A 17,132-nucleotide genomic window follows, 5' to 3' on the forward strand; every position below is an offset into this window, starting at 1 on the left:
TAAAAAAAAAAGTGTCAAACTGAGTTTGACAACCTAAAAAATGCAATATGGTAAATTTAAAAAGTTAAAAGAAGTGACAGACTGGGAAAAAAAGACTTACTGCATATGTAAAAGAAAAAGGATTACTTCTATAATATATAAAGAGACCTAGAACATCAATATGAAGCAGGCAAATAACCCAGTAGAAAAAAACAAAAACAAACAGTAAGCACTATAAACAGACAATTCACAGAAGCACATTGAACAGTAAATCTTGGGAGAATTATTTTGCCTTAATTGAGTTGAAAAAGCTTAATAGTTAATGAAGTGCAAATTAGAACAATTAGGAGATTATTTTTATTTATCAGATGGGGTATTGAAAATGTCAGGTTGAAGAGGATGCAAGGAAAGTAGTATTATCATGCATTTTTAGGTTGTTAAAATCTATCTACAAGATTATTTTACAGTATATATCAAAACCCAGCAGTAACATTTCTAGGTATCAATCCTACATAAATATGTTCAAATAGCCATAAAAAATGTATTACAAGTATCGTGGCAGAGACTAATAGCTACCCAGGAAATTGGTTTTGTTTTTCTAGCTGCGTGCTTTCCAGCCACTGTTGTACTTAGGTATGAATGTGTGACCGATCCACTCTCCAGTGGTATGGGAGTGGAACTGTTGTGTACTCCACTTGTGTAGGGCTTTTAGGAAAAGCAAGTGTGCCTCCTCCATGATCACTTTCTTGCTCTGCAGACTAAATACAAAGAATGAAGTGTCCCTAATGGATGGTAGAGCTCCATGGTGGAAGCATCCTAGGTCCCTGAAACACTGGAGAAGACCAGTAGATTATCTGGACCACCTGCCTTGGATAATCATGTGAGCAAGAAATAAAATTCTATTATGCTTGAGCTATTATGCATTTTTGCTCTGCATGTTATAACAGTTTTGTGTTACCTGACAAATACAAGTATGTTCCCTGCAGTGTTCTCTTAATTAGAGGAAACGAGAAAGAGCTAAAGTGTCCATCAATATAGAAGTGGTTAAATAAATTATAGTTAATCTAAACTAATGTTTCAGCAGATAAAAGAATGAAATTGCTGAAAACTGAAATTTTCATGTTGGATATCTAACCTTATTGATCATTGATTAACAAATTATTTTTAAAGTGCCGTTTTTAATAAGAATGAAAAAGAGATAAAGCAATTGTCAAGAAAATACATAATGAAACATTATTTTTAAGAGTTATTTTAATTCTTACCACCATCTCTTGGCCATTACAAAGCAAACATCACACAGATAACCCATTGATCCTCACTGAAGATCCGTTGTACCTATTGTAAGCCAATCTTCTGCATTAAATCTTTAAAAAACTAGCCACATGGGGCACCTGGGTGGCTCCGTTGGTTAAGCATTCAACTTCAGCTCAGGTCATGATCTCGCAGTTCATGAACTGGAGCCCTGCACCTGGCTCTGCGCTCAGAGTGTGGAGCCTGCTTGGGATTCTCTCTCTCTCCCTCTCTCTTTGCCCCTCTCCCACTTGTGCTTTCTCTTTCTCAAAATAAATAAATAAACTTAAAATAATAAAAATAAATAAAAATAAAAAACTGCCATACAATTTTCATCTACTCAAGAAAAACCATCCCTTCATTCGGGAAAGATGATAACAACAAAGGCCTAAAAGACACCGTGCCAATTATTTTATTTTTTTTTAATTATAGCAATTACTAGTCTATTTCTTAACCTAAGTTACATAAGAAAACTAGTAAGCCTTTTGCCAGCTTTATGATCCAGGAATGTCTTTCTCAAAGACCTGAGAAGCTTATCTTTGAGATGTAAATACCCTAAGAGATGACACCCCCATCTGCCAGTTTCTCTGGGAAGGTAGGAGCCTAACTTCCATCTTGCTCCTATTTGCAAAACAAGCTCCTGTCACAATGATATGCAAAGTTTCATTTTTCTCCGGATAAAGCCAATTAGCCAACACAGATGGTCACCCCAATTACAAGGTAAAGTTAGGATGAACCATGTTTGACAAACTGAATTCTAGAATCTGCTTCTTATTGTCAAGCCCTAGTATCCTTCTCTCCATTTTCTACCAATGCTGTCTTCTCTGCCCAATTTTTAGGCAGCAGTTTTACCCTCCTCCATACTCTCTTCAGATATGAGTTTCACAATACATATTTATAGATAGATGCTGCTGGAAACACCACATCTCAGCAAATAATATATTTCCTATTTAAATTCTGGAAGTTTTGGGTACATTATTCCCATGTTTAGTATGGTTTAGAAACCTAAAGAAATAGAAATTATATCAGAAAAATAATATATTCTAGTGCTGATAAAGGCATCATTGCCGTGCTAGCTTTCTGCTACAAGTTGTTTCTTTGAAGATGTTGTGTGAATTTCTTGAATGTCACAAAATGTAATTATTAAAGTCTATATGCTTACATAAAAAGCTATTAATTACAATAATAGTTCTATTATTAATAAAGTGCCTTATTGTATTAGAATATATGACTGGCCCTGCAAAGTTTCTAAGTGGCCGGTAGGACAGGAGGACAATGCAGCAGAGGCGGTGGTAAATGTAGAATTTGTGCACCAAAGGAGGTTAGATGTATGTTTGCATAGAGGATTATGTAAGATTGGGAAAAAAAATGGGAAGGTACAAACATTTTGGTGCTGTGCTAACTGGAGTCAATACAGTTTTTTGTGTGTGATCTATTTGCTTCCCCACCTCTAGAGGCTGGGTTGCTGCAGGACTGATTTTACTGCCTTGAAGACCTTTTACAACGTTTGTGGCTATTGGGGTTCTACCCTGTATCTTGTTCCCATTCTCTCTTGCATGATGTAGCTACCAGATAGGATGACAATTTATATCAAGAAAAAAAAAAAAGACAGGTAACCTATGTGTTCCTCCAGGTAATGCATGCATGTTTTAATAGTAAAATATAAGAACTGATATTAGTGAGTCATTCTTTAAAAAAAAAATCAGTTTGAAAGACAATTGAGGAAAGATTTTTCAAAACCTCTTCAGTATATCACATTGATTTCTGCCAAATCTGCTTTTAATCCTATGTTCATCAAAGAGTGATCCATTAGCAAATGTTTGTTTAAAATACACATTCTAGGCTCTCCCAACCCAACTGTATATGCATGTAGGGATGGAACCCAAGATAAATTGTTGACAAATATCCCTGGTAAGTTTATAGACACCAAAGTCTGAAAAACATTGCTCTAAGAATATTCATATGAGTTATAACAAAAAGAAACCCTAGGAGCTAAAGAAGTTACTGTATTTCCTTTAAAATTTTAACGAGTTTTAATCCTGAAAGGATGAGACCAGTAGTTTTAGGCATGTACTGAAAGTATTAAAAGAAATTATTAATATACCCTCCAGCACCCAACTGCCAGTTTTTTTTAATAACTCAAATAAGACCTTAGGTTAACTAATAATACTGTAGTAATGTTAATTTCCTGTTCTTGATAATTGTACTATGGTTAATGTTTGCATGAGACATGGTGGGGCGAGTAATATAAGGGAACATTGTTTACGATTTTTGCAACTTTCTAGAAGTCAAAAATTAATTTGAAATAAAATGTTTTTTTAAGCCACTAAATCTTTTGAATAATCCTTAATAAATGTCACTGCAGAAATAATAAAATAAGCCCAGTATTTTGAACTACTATGGCTGTATTGTCAACCTTAAAAATAAAATGGCTGGTTATTTTACCAGCAAAATGAGTTCATTAGGAAATAGTAGAGGAACTGCACTTGTGGACAAGCAAACTATGGTACACATTGGGCAAGTCTAAAGAGAAAAAGGGGAAGGCTTTGCTAGGTTCTACCATATCTAGTTCAGTGTGTAATTAACTATGGTAATAGTTCTCTTCCTAGAGCAAATCCTCCTTCTAAATTTTTAGGCAGTTGAGGGGGGAAGTAAAGAGCTCTTCCTGAATCTAATGGGTTTTAACTGCTTTTTAATTCAAAATAATCATCATGACAATGTGGCCCATCTTGTGGCCACCTGCCACATGTTTCTTTTTACTTTTTTAAGTGTGTCCACTAGAAAATTAAAATACATGTGTAGCTTACATTATATTTCTGTTAGAAAGCACTGATCTAGAGATGACAATCACTTTTATTATTTTGGCTTATTTTTGGCTTATTTGATTTTTATCTTTTTAGATCCACGACTATGATATAAATTAACAGCCCAGACCTTAAGACCAATGCCTTTATAACAAAACTATTATATTTATGTATGTGAATATTTACATACATAAATACATGGGAGCAGTGAGAGCAGCAAGTCAATGGTTAATCTGATCAACAGTAACTTTAGGGCACAGAATAGTTAGGCCTTACACAGGAGGACAGCCATAGTTTTTAGTCTTGAGAACTAAAATGGGAGGGAAGGCATATGACAGTTATGTAGGTGAACTATTTCTGACTTAGAAAAGGCAAATTCTTTTGTCATTGAATTTCCAATTTCTCCTAACCTCTCCCTTTTACCATAAATCTCTTGGGCACTCTTTATTTCTTCTTGGTCTCACCTCAATTCCAAATGCAAATATGGCAAATAGTTCCGCATAGACTTCAGACATCACTTCACCTCAAGCATTGTAAGACTTCTTTAGAAACTTCTTTAGAAACTTCAGCATGGGAGCAATGGGAGTCAGATCAACCCTGACATTTGCACAACCTGGAAGCGCAAACAGGTAATTCACCATGGGGCAGCTCTCAATCGGTGAGGGGAAATGTTCCTTCTTTATTTTCTCAGATGGATAATTCTGAGAAGCATTCCATACAGCCCTTCAGAAATCCCTGTGGGATGGAGAACCATTCCCCCAGAGGTTCCAACTCAATCACATAGCCAAGTCTTGGTTTTCCCCTTGCTATTTCCTCCCAACACCTCCACCCCGCCGTTCGTAGGATCACTTCCAGGAGCCTATCTGCATGGAAGCCATTGTTTCAGCTTCTGCTTTCAGGAGAACTAAAGCTAAGATCATAGAGTCAATCACAGCAACAGGTTGGAGCCTTAACTTCAAAAGACCCCTTCCAAGTCCATGCTCATGGTAGGAAGCCTCTAAAATGGCCCTCCAGAGTGTCAACCTCCTGGAATCACCCTTGTATGACACACAAGGGTCACAACCACCCCTGTGCGATCTCCTCCCCTGAGGATGGACTGGACTTACTAACTCACTTCTACCAAATTAAATGCAGCAGGATGTTGCTTCCAAGATTAGATTAGGTCACTTCCAAGGATACAAAAAGACTGTAGCTTCTGTCTTGGGCACTGTACTGTGTTGAGTATTGTCCCCCAACTGGAACTTCAGAATGTGACCTTATTTGGAAGAATAATCTTTGCAGATGTAATTAAAATGAGATTATACTGGATTATACTCACTGTGTGTGTGTGCATGCGTGTGCATTTGTGTATGTGTGTGTGTGTGTGTGTGTAGTGTCAGGTAGAAATGATTGCTATAAAGATATGTAAAGTATGGTAAAAAGGAAAATGAAAGACAGAAGCGATTATACAAGATACAATGGTCAAAGTAGGCTTCTCTGAGGATCAACATCTGAGCAGAGACTTGAATGAAAAGAGAACGGGGAAAATCACATGACTATTTAGGGAAATAGCTTCCCAGGTAGAAAAGCAGCAAAAATGAAAGTGTGGAGGCAGAAGAATTCATGAAATGCTTGAGAGAGTGTGCACAGTGGGGGAGAGTCAAAGAGAGAGGGAGACACAGGCCTTGGAATTTTGGAGATTCAGAGAATGGAAAAAGTAGCAAATGATATTCTTTTCAAAGGGGAACAGAAGATAAATTTACAAATAATTGATAAGTGAGCTTGAGCTTAGGTAAAATTCTAGAGAATATTATACTAGAAAATTCTAGATCTGGGATATGAAAGAAAGAGAGAAGTCAAAAGTTTTAGGGCCTGAGCAACTGGAAGACTGGCATTGACTGAGGTGGGGAAGACAGTGGGTACAACATGTTTGGAGACAAGACACATTGTGTTTGAAACGATTATTAGAGGGACACATGGGTGACTCAGTCAGTTAGGCACCCAACTTCAGTCAGTTAGGCACCCAACTTCAGCTCAGATCTCACAGCTCGTGAGTTTGAGCCCCACATCAGGATCTGTGCTGACAGCTTGGAGCTGGAGTCTGCTTCAGAGTCTGTGTCTCCTCTCTCTCTGCCTCTCCCCTACTCATGCTCTGTCTCTCTCTCTGTCTCTCAAAAATAAATAAACATTAAAAAGAATTTTTTTAAAGAAATGGTTATTATACATCTTAATGGAGATACCAGTAATGGAGATACCAATAGACCATTGGACATAGGAGTTTGGACTTGAGAAGAGAGGTCTGAGCCAGAGATAAAAATCTGGAAATGTCATCATATAGATGGTATTTAAAACCATGAGACTGAATGAGATCACCAAGGAAGAATAATAAGGTCTTAGCCCTGGTGTAAGCTAACATTAGGAGCGCAAGGACAAGGGTGGCAACCAGAAAATGAGACTACCTGTGAGTACAAAGTCTGAGAGTAGCAGGAAATCAGGAATATGTAGTGACCTGAAAGAAAAAGAAGAGGATCTAACAAGGAGGAGGCAGGGATTAACTGTGCCAAATGCGATTGATGAGACATGTAAGATGAGAACTCACCATTAGATTTAGCAACATGGAGACTATTAGTGTCCTTGTGAAGAGCAGTTTTAGAGAAATTACGAAGCCAAAATTTGATTGAAATGTGCTTAAGGAATAACAGAAGCAGAGGTTATAGGAGGTAGTAAACAGGTAGTAAATATAGAGTGATTTTTTCAAAAAGCTTTCCTGCAAAGTCTTGGAGCTGCAACGGGTAGAAAAAGTTGAGTGGAGATCATTTTGGTGTGTGTGTGTGTGTGTGTGTGTGTGTGTCTGTTTTAAGGTTGAGAAAATAACAAAAAGAAAATTTGATGTAGGAGAGGGAGGGAGGAGTTGCTGGAGCGAATTACCTACGTAGGTGAGAGAATATGGGATCTAGTGTATAGGTGGGGAAATTGGCTTTCAATCAGAGCACCTGGGGCAACAGGCAGGAAGGCCAAGTGTGCAGAAGTAGCCGCTGACACGCGAATAGAGGTGGTGGAGGGTTTCTTCAGAATGCTTCGATTTCCAGTGAAGGAGGTGAGAAGCAAGATCATCAGTGGAGAATGGGATGCAGAAGAATGTGATAGGGGAGTTGAGGAGAGGAAGAGATGTGAAACAGAAATCTGGGAGAATGGGAAGGTGAACAGTGAAGTATCATATGATGTTGGGGAAGCCCTGAGAGTGCACTGGAGATTTGTGATCATGCATTTGAAGTCAGATCTGTCAGAGTGGTTTTGTGTTTTTCTCCAAACATGTTCAATGGCACACTATAGGAAAAGAGTAGGTGGAGATCTGGATTTTATCAGGGTTGTGGTAAAAAGCAAATGTCATAGGGTGGTGAAGCAAGAATGAAAAGCAGGAGTCAAAGGTATGTGCAGGGCAGTGATTATAGTGATTGACACTGTTATTTATTTAAACTGGCTACAGCTGTGCCAAAGAAGTATTGATTAATGGATCAGTGTCGACTAAGGCACATCTAATTACATGTCACAGGCCTCTCTGTCTTCCACCCCACCTTGAGAGTTGTACAATAAAAACATTACTAGAACAAAAAACTCATAGAGTCAGGGTTATAAAAATTAATACCAACACAGATATAAGATATATCCTTGTACTTGAATCCACTCCACAAATACAGTGTAGAAATTGATACAGATTCATCAGAAAACCATCAAAGACATTATGTATCAGGAAATAAACAGGCACAAGGATAAGATTATCACATAATCCATGTCTTTTAGTCTGTATTTGATTGTATACCATGTGGGAGAGTACAGAGAGCAAGATTATATATCAAGCAATATGAGGTACTTGGAGGTACTGTGGTAAAGTCCAGAATTATAAAAATTATGGCATAATGAATTCATGAAGGCAACACTGTTAATTTTTTTCTCCTCAAAGTAATTCCTTTTTTAAAATTTCTCATGTATTCCTATTTGCTTTCTTTTATTACTGTCTTCAATCTTTATTTCATAAATCTTTATTGAGTATGTGCCATAAATATTATACTTTCCTATGAACTATAAAGGTTATAAAAATGAAACGGCCATGGTCCCCATCTGAGAGGGCTTATGGTCTAGTTGTTGTATCAGATCTATTCACACATCTCTAAAAAAACATGGGGAGGGGTGCCTGGATGGCTCAGTCATTTGAGCATCCAACTCTTGATTTCAGCTCAGGTCATAATCTCAGGGTCATGGGATCAAGCCCTGTGTCAGGCTCTGTGATGCCAGCACAGAGCCTGCTTGGGATTCTCTCTCTCTCTCTCTCTCTCTCTCTCTCTCTCTCTCTACCCCTCCCCTGCTTATTCTCTCTCTCTGAAAATAAATAAACTTTAAAAACAGTTTTAGAAAACATGGGGAGAGAGTGTAGGTACAGAGAGGTTTAAAAAAATGGTAAGAAACCAGATGAAAAGAATATAACAGTTTCTTTGAAAACTAAGCATGTGCTTACCATATGACCATTAATGCCCTCTAGGGTATTAGTCCCATAGGAATGAATGTTCACACAAAACACACAACACACAAATGTTATAGTTGCTTTATTCATGATAGTCAAAAATTGTACACACTTCAAATGCCCTTCAGTGAGTGAATGGTTAAACAAATTGTGGTACATCCATACCATAGAATGCTACTCAGTAATAAAAGAATGAACTATTGACACACATAACTTGGATTGATGCCAATGGAAGTATGCTGAGTGAAAAAGCTAACCTCTAAAGGTTTCATAGAGTATGATTCCATTACCATTCTTGAATTGACAAAATCATAAACATATAGAAGAGATTAATGGTTACCAGGAGTTAAAGACTGAGGACAGGGATAGGGAAGGAGCCAGGTGGCTATGGGTAATTTGAGGGATCCTTGAGATCAAACTATGCTGTACCTCATCTGTGGTGGGGATTACATAAATCTACACATGATAAAATTACAGAATTAAACACATACATACCCACATAACTGCATGCTTTTAAAGCTGGTGAAATCTGAATAAGGTTGATGGATTGATGGATTGTCTCAATGTTGACTTCTTGGCTGTGATATTATATTATAGCTAAGCAAGATGTTTACCATTGTGGGAAACTAGGTAAATGATACACATGATCTCTCTGTTTTATATTTTACAACTATATGTGAATCTATGATTATCTGGGAAAATCTTAAAGTGTTGTTTTTTAGATGGTAAGGAATTTCAGAAAAGAGGATGTTATATTCACTTGAGGGAGTCAAGAAAGACTTCCAGGAGGAGTCCTAACTAAACAAGAAATTGGCCTATTCTATTATTCTAATTATCTAATTATCTAATGATCAAGTACCAATTGTTTAAAACAAGATTGCCGTTTAATTAAAGTAATAATTATAATAGCTACCATTTCTTGAGCACCCACTATGTGCCAAGAACTCTGCTAAGCACTTTCAAATGTTATCTCATTGTAGTCTCTACAATCGATCATTTGAGGTAATATTATTATCCCTGTCTTATAAGGGAGTATATTGAGGTTTAGAGTGTTTAATCACCTGGCTTAAATCACAGTTAATGTAAAATCTGGATTACTTCTTAAAGTCAATGTGTAAACAATAATAAAGCTATGTTTTCTGCATAATATAAAAATAAAGCAACACATTGAAAGACTATGACATACAAAGCACTTTACTAGGTACTGTGGGAAGAGAGATAAAAGATATAAAAGGAACTGCATACCGCTTATACAATTAATAAATGTTATTTCAGTCATGACTTAACTTTCTCCAATGACATAGTTAAAATAGACATGTTCAAAAATGCTGAAACCCTCCACATGTTATCTTTTTTCAAAAGAAGTTATTTTAAAAATATGACCTATCGTATTATCTATTTCTCTGTGCACATAAAGTTTGAACTACTGCTCATATTTTCACTGTGACCCAACCTCTGTTTCTCAAATCTTTTGTAAAAGATAGTATCAAAAGTATTTCTCTGAGGACTATGATGCCATTGTGAAATTAAACTCCTAAAATTTCTCCTTAATTTAAATCTCTTCAAGTTGGCTTGCAGAAGAAATTCCTCACATCACATGTTATAAATTTTTAGTTTGGAAACTTGCCTCCAGAAATCTGGAAAATATTGACCATGATGTCAATTTATGTGTACTTATTTTTAAATGCCTTCAAAGAGAGGAATTGTATTCTTTTGCTTTTATAAAAAAATCCCTAACACAGAATTTCTACTACGGTTTTTAGCACTTGAAGATCCAGACATCTTTTTCTATCTTCCCACAGCTTACAGGTGCCATCTAGAGGCCCAACTACAGAAGATACTGAAACAGGGGGTCAATTTTGAATAGAACACTGAGAGTAATTTAGTTTGAAATGTACTTAAATCTTTGTTTAAAATTCATCACTTGCCTCAATTTTATTTTTTTCAGAATATTAAATGAAACAAAAATAATTTGTGCAAAATATCAAACACGTCCATTCATGTCAGTTTTCATCTTATTTTAGCCAAGTGCCTAAATTTTACCAGTTCATATGCCAATATTATTCAGGTCAATAAAAGTCAAATTTTTCCTACTGATTGTGGTTTTCAAAGTGGTTATGGCCCAATACAGAATTTGGTGAATAGCTATATATGAGCAGGTAAGGGTAATGAAAACTTTAGTGAAAGCTCACCATTAACATGGCATGAGTTCTAACTTCATGATGGCCTAGATCACTTGCGTGTTATGTCTCTCACAGCTTAGTAAATTACCAAAAATAAAATTATGAAAATGGCTGATATTTGGCTTTCCGTCTTCAGTTTTGTATGTAAGCAGTTAGCAATTCTGTGCCATACTAGACACAGCAGGGAGGATATCTTCTGATCCAAGCCCAGGGAAGTGCTCAGGCCATGGGCTGGAAAAGCAGGTAGCAGGCAAAGATGTGTAATCATCTCCAATGGAGGTCTCACTTCCATTTGCATGACTACAACTATACATTAACACCTGGACCTTATTCCTTTCCAGGCTTTGTAGCTGGAAAAGCTTTAATCACAAGCACACAAGCCCTTGGTGATAGTTCCTTTTCATTAAATACTAATTCTCTCTTCATTCTCGTCTAGTCAACCACAAAAAAAATCTTAATACGTAAGGTATACTGGTTGTTCTTAAATGAATTTTCATAACCTCAGATTTTTAAAGCATTTGCAATACATTGAGTAGTGATATTTTCCCATCTTCCCCTTCTTCATGGGCTATCATAATATCAAGTAAATGGATGATGTTTTCATTATAATATATTGATACTTTCAGTAATGCAAGACTAAATAAATATTATTTGCTTTAACTTAGAACAAGTACATTATATAGAATCTGTATAATTATTGTAGGTCACAGGAAAACAGAATTGTCCCCACACTTATCACTGTAGATGTCAGCTAGAAATGAAAATAAAACTATATCTTGGTTTCTCTGTACTTCCTTAATTCCCATTCTTTCTCCATCATTAAGTGTTTTGTATTCTGCTTTCTGTTTGCTTGACCTGTCATAATGAATATTATCATTTTCCTCATTCCTTTAAGGAAAAAGAAATTCCTAATACTTTTTTGTACATAAAAATATAGTTCTTTCCTTTTTACATTTCCTTTGACCCTTTGTTCTGCACCTTGAAAGCAGAGATCTGAGATAAGAGAAGTTGGAAAAATGAAAGAAGGAATTGCTTCAAATTATATATATATATATATATATATATATATATATATATGCATAATATGCATAAGAAATTTACGTCAACAAGCCAAAATTTTGATGAAAAAGCTTCTAGAAAACAAATGAACGCAAATTGGGACAGAATCTATCTGACAGAAGCAGGACGCTCAGTGTGGAGCAGAGGTAGGAAGGAAATATGTGCATCAAGCAAACAGGTTAGTTAGATGGGTCATATCCAAGTGACCTGCAAGACTTCTGCAATTCTGTATCTTTGAGAATGGCCTATACACAAAAATGTGTTCCATTCTACTAGATTTTTCTCTCTTAGATACCAGTTTTGGAATGGATCCAGTCTCGGAAAGCAGTCACTCTAGTATAAACACCAGGCTTGTTAGGTTGTCCACATTCATCTCCCCAGCTCACTATTCCAGCAAGATACCAGATATCTCTAGCATCTGGACTAACCAGTGGTCCTCCAGAGTCACCCTACAGGAGAAGAGAGAGGTTGGTAACTAATAATTCAGTTCATTATGGCAGTTTTTGTTATTTTTCTAATTTGAATTTAATGAAAGGGAAGTTTTCAAAAATCAGTGTGCTCAGATGCAGAAGTGATACCCTGTGTCAGTAATTCACATAAGGGAGGAGATCCACTACTTGAAGCATTAGCTTAGATTCAGAGGTGGGTACACTGAGATTAAAGGAGCCATCTCTTTGGAGAAGAGTACTCTTATCTGGTACATCTGAGACTATAATTCCTCATATTCTTTATCAGTGTAACATAGCTCCCAAAAGAAGGGTGGAGAGTCTATTACTGATAAAAAGGACAGACACTAGAGTCAGACACCTGGGTTTAAATCTCAAGTCTGGCTCTTCCAGCCGGCTAAGACCTTTAATTTATATATTTGTAATGCTCCTAATAATACTTACCTCTGATGATAATTTTGAAGATTAGATAAAACAGTAAATATAAAGTGCTTAGCATAGAGCCTGGCATAAAATAGAACTTAGTAAATACATATTTAAAACCACAAATTCCGATTGTTTATGCCTTGTGAACTCCCGAGGGCTGTTTCTTTATATAGCTCAGAAAAACAAGGTACAGGCTGATCTTGCCTCAGAATCATGGGGTCTTTAGTACTGACCACCCATTAGGTGTTCAGCACTCTATGGAGCTCTGAATTAACATATTATCTAATTCACTCATGTTAATTCTGGCAACAAAACATGGAGCAAGATTTCATTTTCTCCATATTAACAATGAGGAAATCAAAACTTGGAGAAATTAAGTAATTTGCCTGATGGCACATGTATTCAGTAGCAGAATTGAATTTGAATCCAGAGTGCTCTAACTCAGACATTTGGCTTTTCCCCTCTGCATTATACTAACTTCTTTGTGCATTTTCTTTTGTTCATGTAAACATGTTAACTAATGCTAATAGTAACTGAATTTGGAATAACGTGTTTGTAATTTTTAAATCAATTCACCAATAAGTGTTGATGTATAGCCTCGTAGGTGGTAGGAGATACAAAAAGAGTGTAAGTACAGGTAGCATCCAAATAAATCATTTTGATAATTAAAACCCAAGCCTATATGAAGGCAGAGCAGATTAGGATGCAGAAATAGACATTACAGAGACAACAAAATTTAAATCTGCTTAAGAGACAGGAAAAAATGAGTCTGAGAATAAAGTAATTAATGGAAAAATCAGAATAGCTAACAGATTACAAGATGCATCAGGTGATGTCCACCAGCAATTATCAAAAACGGAAAGATAGTCTGTCCTACTGAAACTAATTAGTTCACACATTATCAGGGAATTATGTCATTATAAGATGGAAGTTGTGATGGTTTATATGTGTTTTGTCTTAGGCATGAATGCCAGAACAATGGGAGTAAAATTATGCCATTCAGAAAAAGAGAAAAAAAGCTCTCAACTGAGCTGTTGCACAGGTAGAAGTCTTTGGGGCTCTATTTTTAAAAAATATTTTAAAGGTGTCTGTGCCCTATCCGGAAGCGATGGACAAATTCCTAGAAACATATAAACTACCAAAACTGAAACAGGAAGAAATAGAAAATTTGAGCAGACCCATAACCAGTAAGGAAATTGAATTAGTAATCAAAAATCTGCGAAAAAATAAGAGTCCAGGGCCAGATGGCTTTCCAGGGGAATTCTACCAAATATTTAAAGAAGAGTTAACACCTATTCTCTTGAAGCGGTTCCAAAAAATAGAAATGGAAGGAAAACTTCCAAACTCTTTCTATGAAGCCAGCATTACCTTGATTCTAAAACCAGACAAAGGCCCTACTAAAAAGGAGAACCATAGACCAATTATTCCGATGAACATGGATGCAAAAATCCTCAAAAAGATATTAGCCAACCAGATCCAACAATACATTTAAAAAATTATTCACCACGACCAAGTGGGATTTATACCTGGGATGCAGGGCCAGTTCAATACCTGCAAAACAATCAATGTGATTCATCACATCAATAAAAGAAAGGACAAGAACCACATGATGCTCTCAATAGATCCAGAGAAAGCATTGAACAAAATACAGCATCCTTTCTTGGTAGAAACCTCAAGAAAGTAGGGATAGAAGGATCATACCTCGAAATCATAAAAGCCATATATGAAAGACCCAACGCTAATATCGTTATCAATGGGGAAAAACTGAGAGCTTTCCCCCTAAGGTCAGAAACAAGACAGGGATGTCCACTCTCGCCACTGTTATTCAAGATACTACTGGAAGTCTTAGCCTCAGCAATAAGACAACACAAAGAAATAAAAGGCATCCAAATCGGCCAGGAGGAGGTCAACCTTTCACTCTTTGCAGATGACATGATACTCTATATGGAAAACCCAAAAAATTCCACCAAAAAAACTGCTGGAACCAATCAATGAATTCAGCAAAATCACAGGATATAAAATCAATGCACAGAAATCCATTGTTTTCCTATATACCAACAATGAAGCAACAGAAAGAGAAATCAAGGATCGGTCCCATTTACAATTGCACCAAAAACTGTAAAATACCTAGGATTAAATCTAACCAAAGAGGTGAAAAATCTATACACTGAAATTTATAGAAAGCTGATGAAAGAAATTGAAGAAGACATAAAAAAATGGAAAAATATTCTATGCTCCTGCGTAGGAGAACAAATACTATTTAAATGTTGATACAACCCAAAGCAATCTACATATTCAATGCAATACTTATCAAAATAACTCAAGCATTCAGAGCTAGAACAAACAATCCTAAAATTTGTATGGAACTAGAAAAGACCCTGAATAGCCAAAGCAATCTTGAAAAAGAAAACCAAAGCAGGAGGCATCACAATCCCAGACTTCAAGCTGTATTACAAAGCTGTAATCATCAAGAGAGTATGGTACTGGCACAAAAACAGACACTCAGATCAATGGAACAGAATAGAGAACCCAGAAATGGAACCACAAACGTATGGCCAACTAATATTTGACAAAGAAGGAAAGAATATCCAGTGGAATAAAGACAGTCTCTTCAGCAAGTGGTGCTGGGGAAACTGGATAGTGACATGCAGAAGAATGAACCTGGACCACTTTCTTACACCATACACAAAAATAAACTCAAAATGGATGAAAGACCTCAATGTAAGACAGGAAGCCATCAAAATCCTCGAGGAGAAAGCAGGCAAAAACCTCTTTGAACTTGGCCCGCAGCAACTTCTTCCTCAACATGTCTCCGGAGGCAAGGGAAACAAAAGCAAAAATGAACTACTGGGACCTCATCAAAATAAAAACCTTCTGCACAGCGAAGGAAACAATCAACAAAACTAAAAGGTAACTGACAGAATGGGAGATGATATTTGCAAAAGACATATCAGATAAAGATATGTAGACATATCAGATAAAGGCATAGATCCAAATCTATAAAGAACTTCTCAAACTCAACACCCAAAAAATAAATAACCCAGTGAAGAAATGGGCAAAAGACATGAATAGACACTTCTCCAAAGAAGACATCCAGATGGCCAACCGACACATGAAAAAATGCTCCACATCACTCATCATCAGGGAAATACAAATCAAAACCACATGGAGATATACCACCTTACAACTGTCAGAATGGCTAACATCAACAACTCAGGCAACAACAGATGGCGGGGATACAGAGAAAGAGGATCTCTTTGGCACTGCTGGTGGGAATGCAAACTGGTGCAGCCACTCTGGTAAACAGTATGGAGTTTCCTTAAAAAACTAAAACTAAAATAAATAAAAGAAAATAAAAACTAAAAATAGAACTACTCTATGACCCAGCAATTGCACTACTAGGTACTTATCCAAGGGATACAGGAATGCTGTTTGAAGGGGCCCATGCACACCAATGTTTATAGCAGCACTATCAACAATAGCCAAAGTATAGAAAGAGCCCAAATATCCATGAATGGATGAATGGATAAAGAAGATATGGTATATATATGTATATATATATATATATATATACACACAGTGGAGTATTACTCAGCAATAAAAAAAATGAAATCTTGCCATTTGCAACTATTTGGATGGAACTAGAGGGTATTATGCTAAGCGAAATTAGTCAGTCAAAGACAAATATCATATGACTTCAGTCATACGAGGAATTTAAGATACAAAACAGATGAACATAGAGTAAGGAAAGCAAAACTAATATAAAAACAGGGAGGAGGACAAAACATAAGAGATTCTTAAATATAAAGAACAAACAGAGGGTTGCTGGAGGGATTGGGAGGGGGGTGCTAAATGGGTAAGGGGCATTAAGGAATCTACTCCTGAAATCATTGTTGCACTATATGCTAACTAACTTGGATGTAAATTTATAAATACATAAATAAATAAATAAATAAATAAATAAATAAATAAACAAATATCAAAGGGATACATGTTCCCCTAATAGCAGCGTTATCTATAACAGCCAAGTTATAGAACAACCCAAATGTCCTTTGACTGATGAATGGATAAAGAAGATGTAGTGTATATATATATACATATATATATATATATATATATATATACACACATATATACACATAGTGTGTGTGTGTATATATATATATACACATACATATATACATATTATATACATATAATATACATAGGTTATATATATAATGTATATATAATGGAATATTACTCGGTCATAAAAAGAATGAAATCTTGCCGTTTATAATGACTTGGATGGAGCTAGAGAGTATTATGCTAAGTAAAATAAATTGGAGAAAGATAAATACCATATGATTTCACTCAGATGTGGAGTTTAAGAAACAAAGCAAACAAAACAAAACACTCACACTCTGTCTCCCTCTCTCAAAAATAAACATTAAAAAATTTAAAACAA

At 36.0% G+C, this 17,132-nt stretch overlaps 1 protein-coding gene across 1 annotated transcript in view; it reads right to left on the minus strand.

Annotated features, from left to right (window-relative positions):
* Nucleotides 1-11,971: 11,971 nt before the first annotated feature.
* LOC132693320 (transmembrane protease serine 11E) overlaps nucleotides 11,972-17,132 on the minus strand; it is a 38,923-nt gene continuing 33,762 nt past the window's right edge. The window contains exon 11 of the mRNA XM_078445126.2: nucleotides 11,972-12,262. Coding sequence (XP_078301252.1) covers nucleotides 12,101-12,262 — 162 coding nt within the window. The 3' untranslated portion in view covers nucleotides 11,972-12,100. The remainder of the gene's footprint in view (nucleotides 12,263-17,132) is intronic.

The sequence above is a fragment of the Panthera onca genome, chromosome B1 (assembly GCF_046562875.1).
Source record: "Panthera onca isolate mPanOnc1 chromosome B1, mPanOnc1 haplotype 2, whole genome shotgun sequence".
In the NCBI taxonomy this organism is placed as follows: Eukaryota; Metazoa; Chordata; class Mammalia; order Carnivora; family Felidae; genus Panthera; species Panthera onca.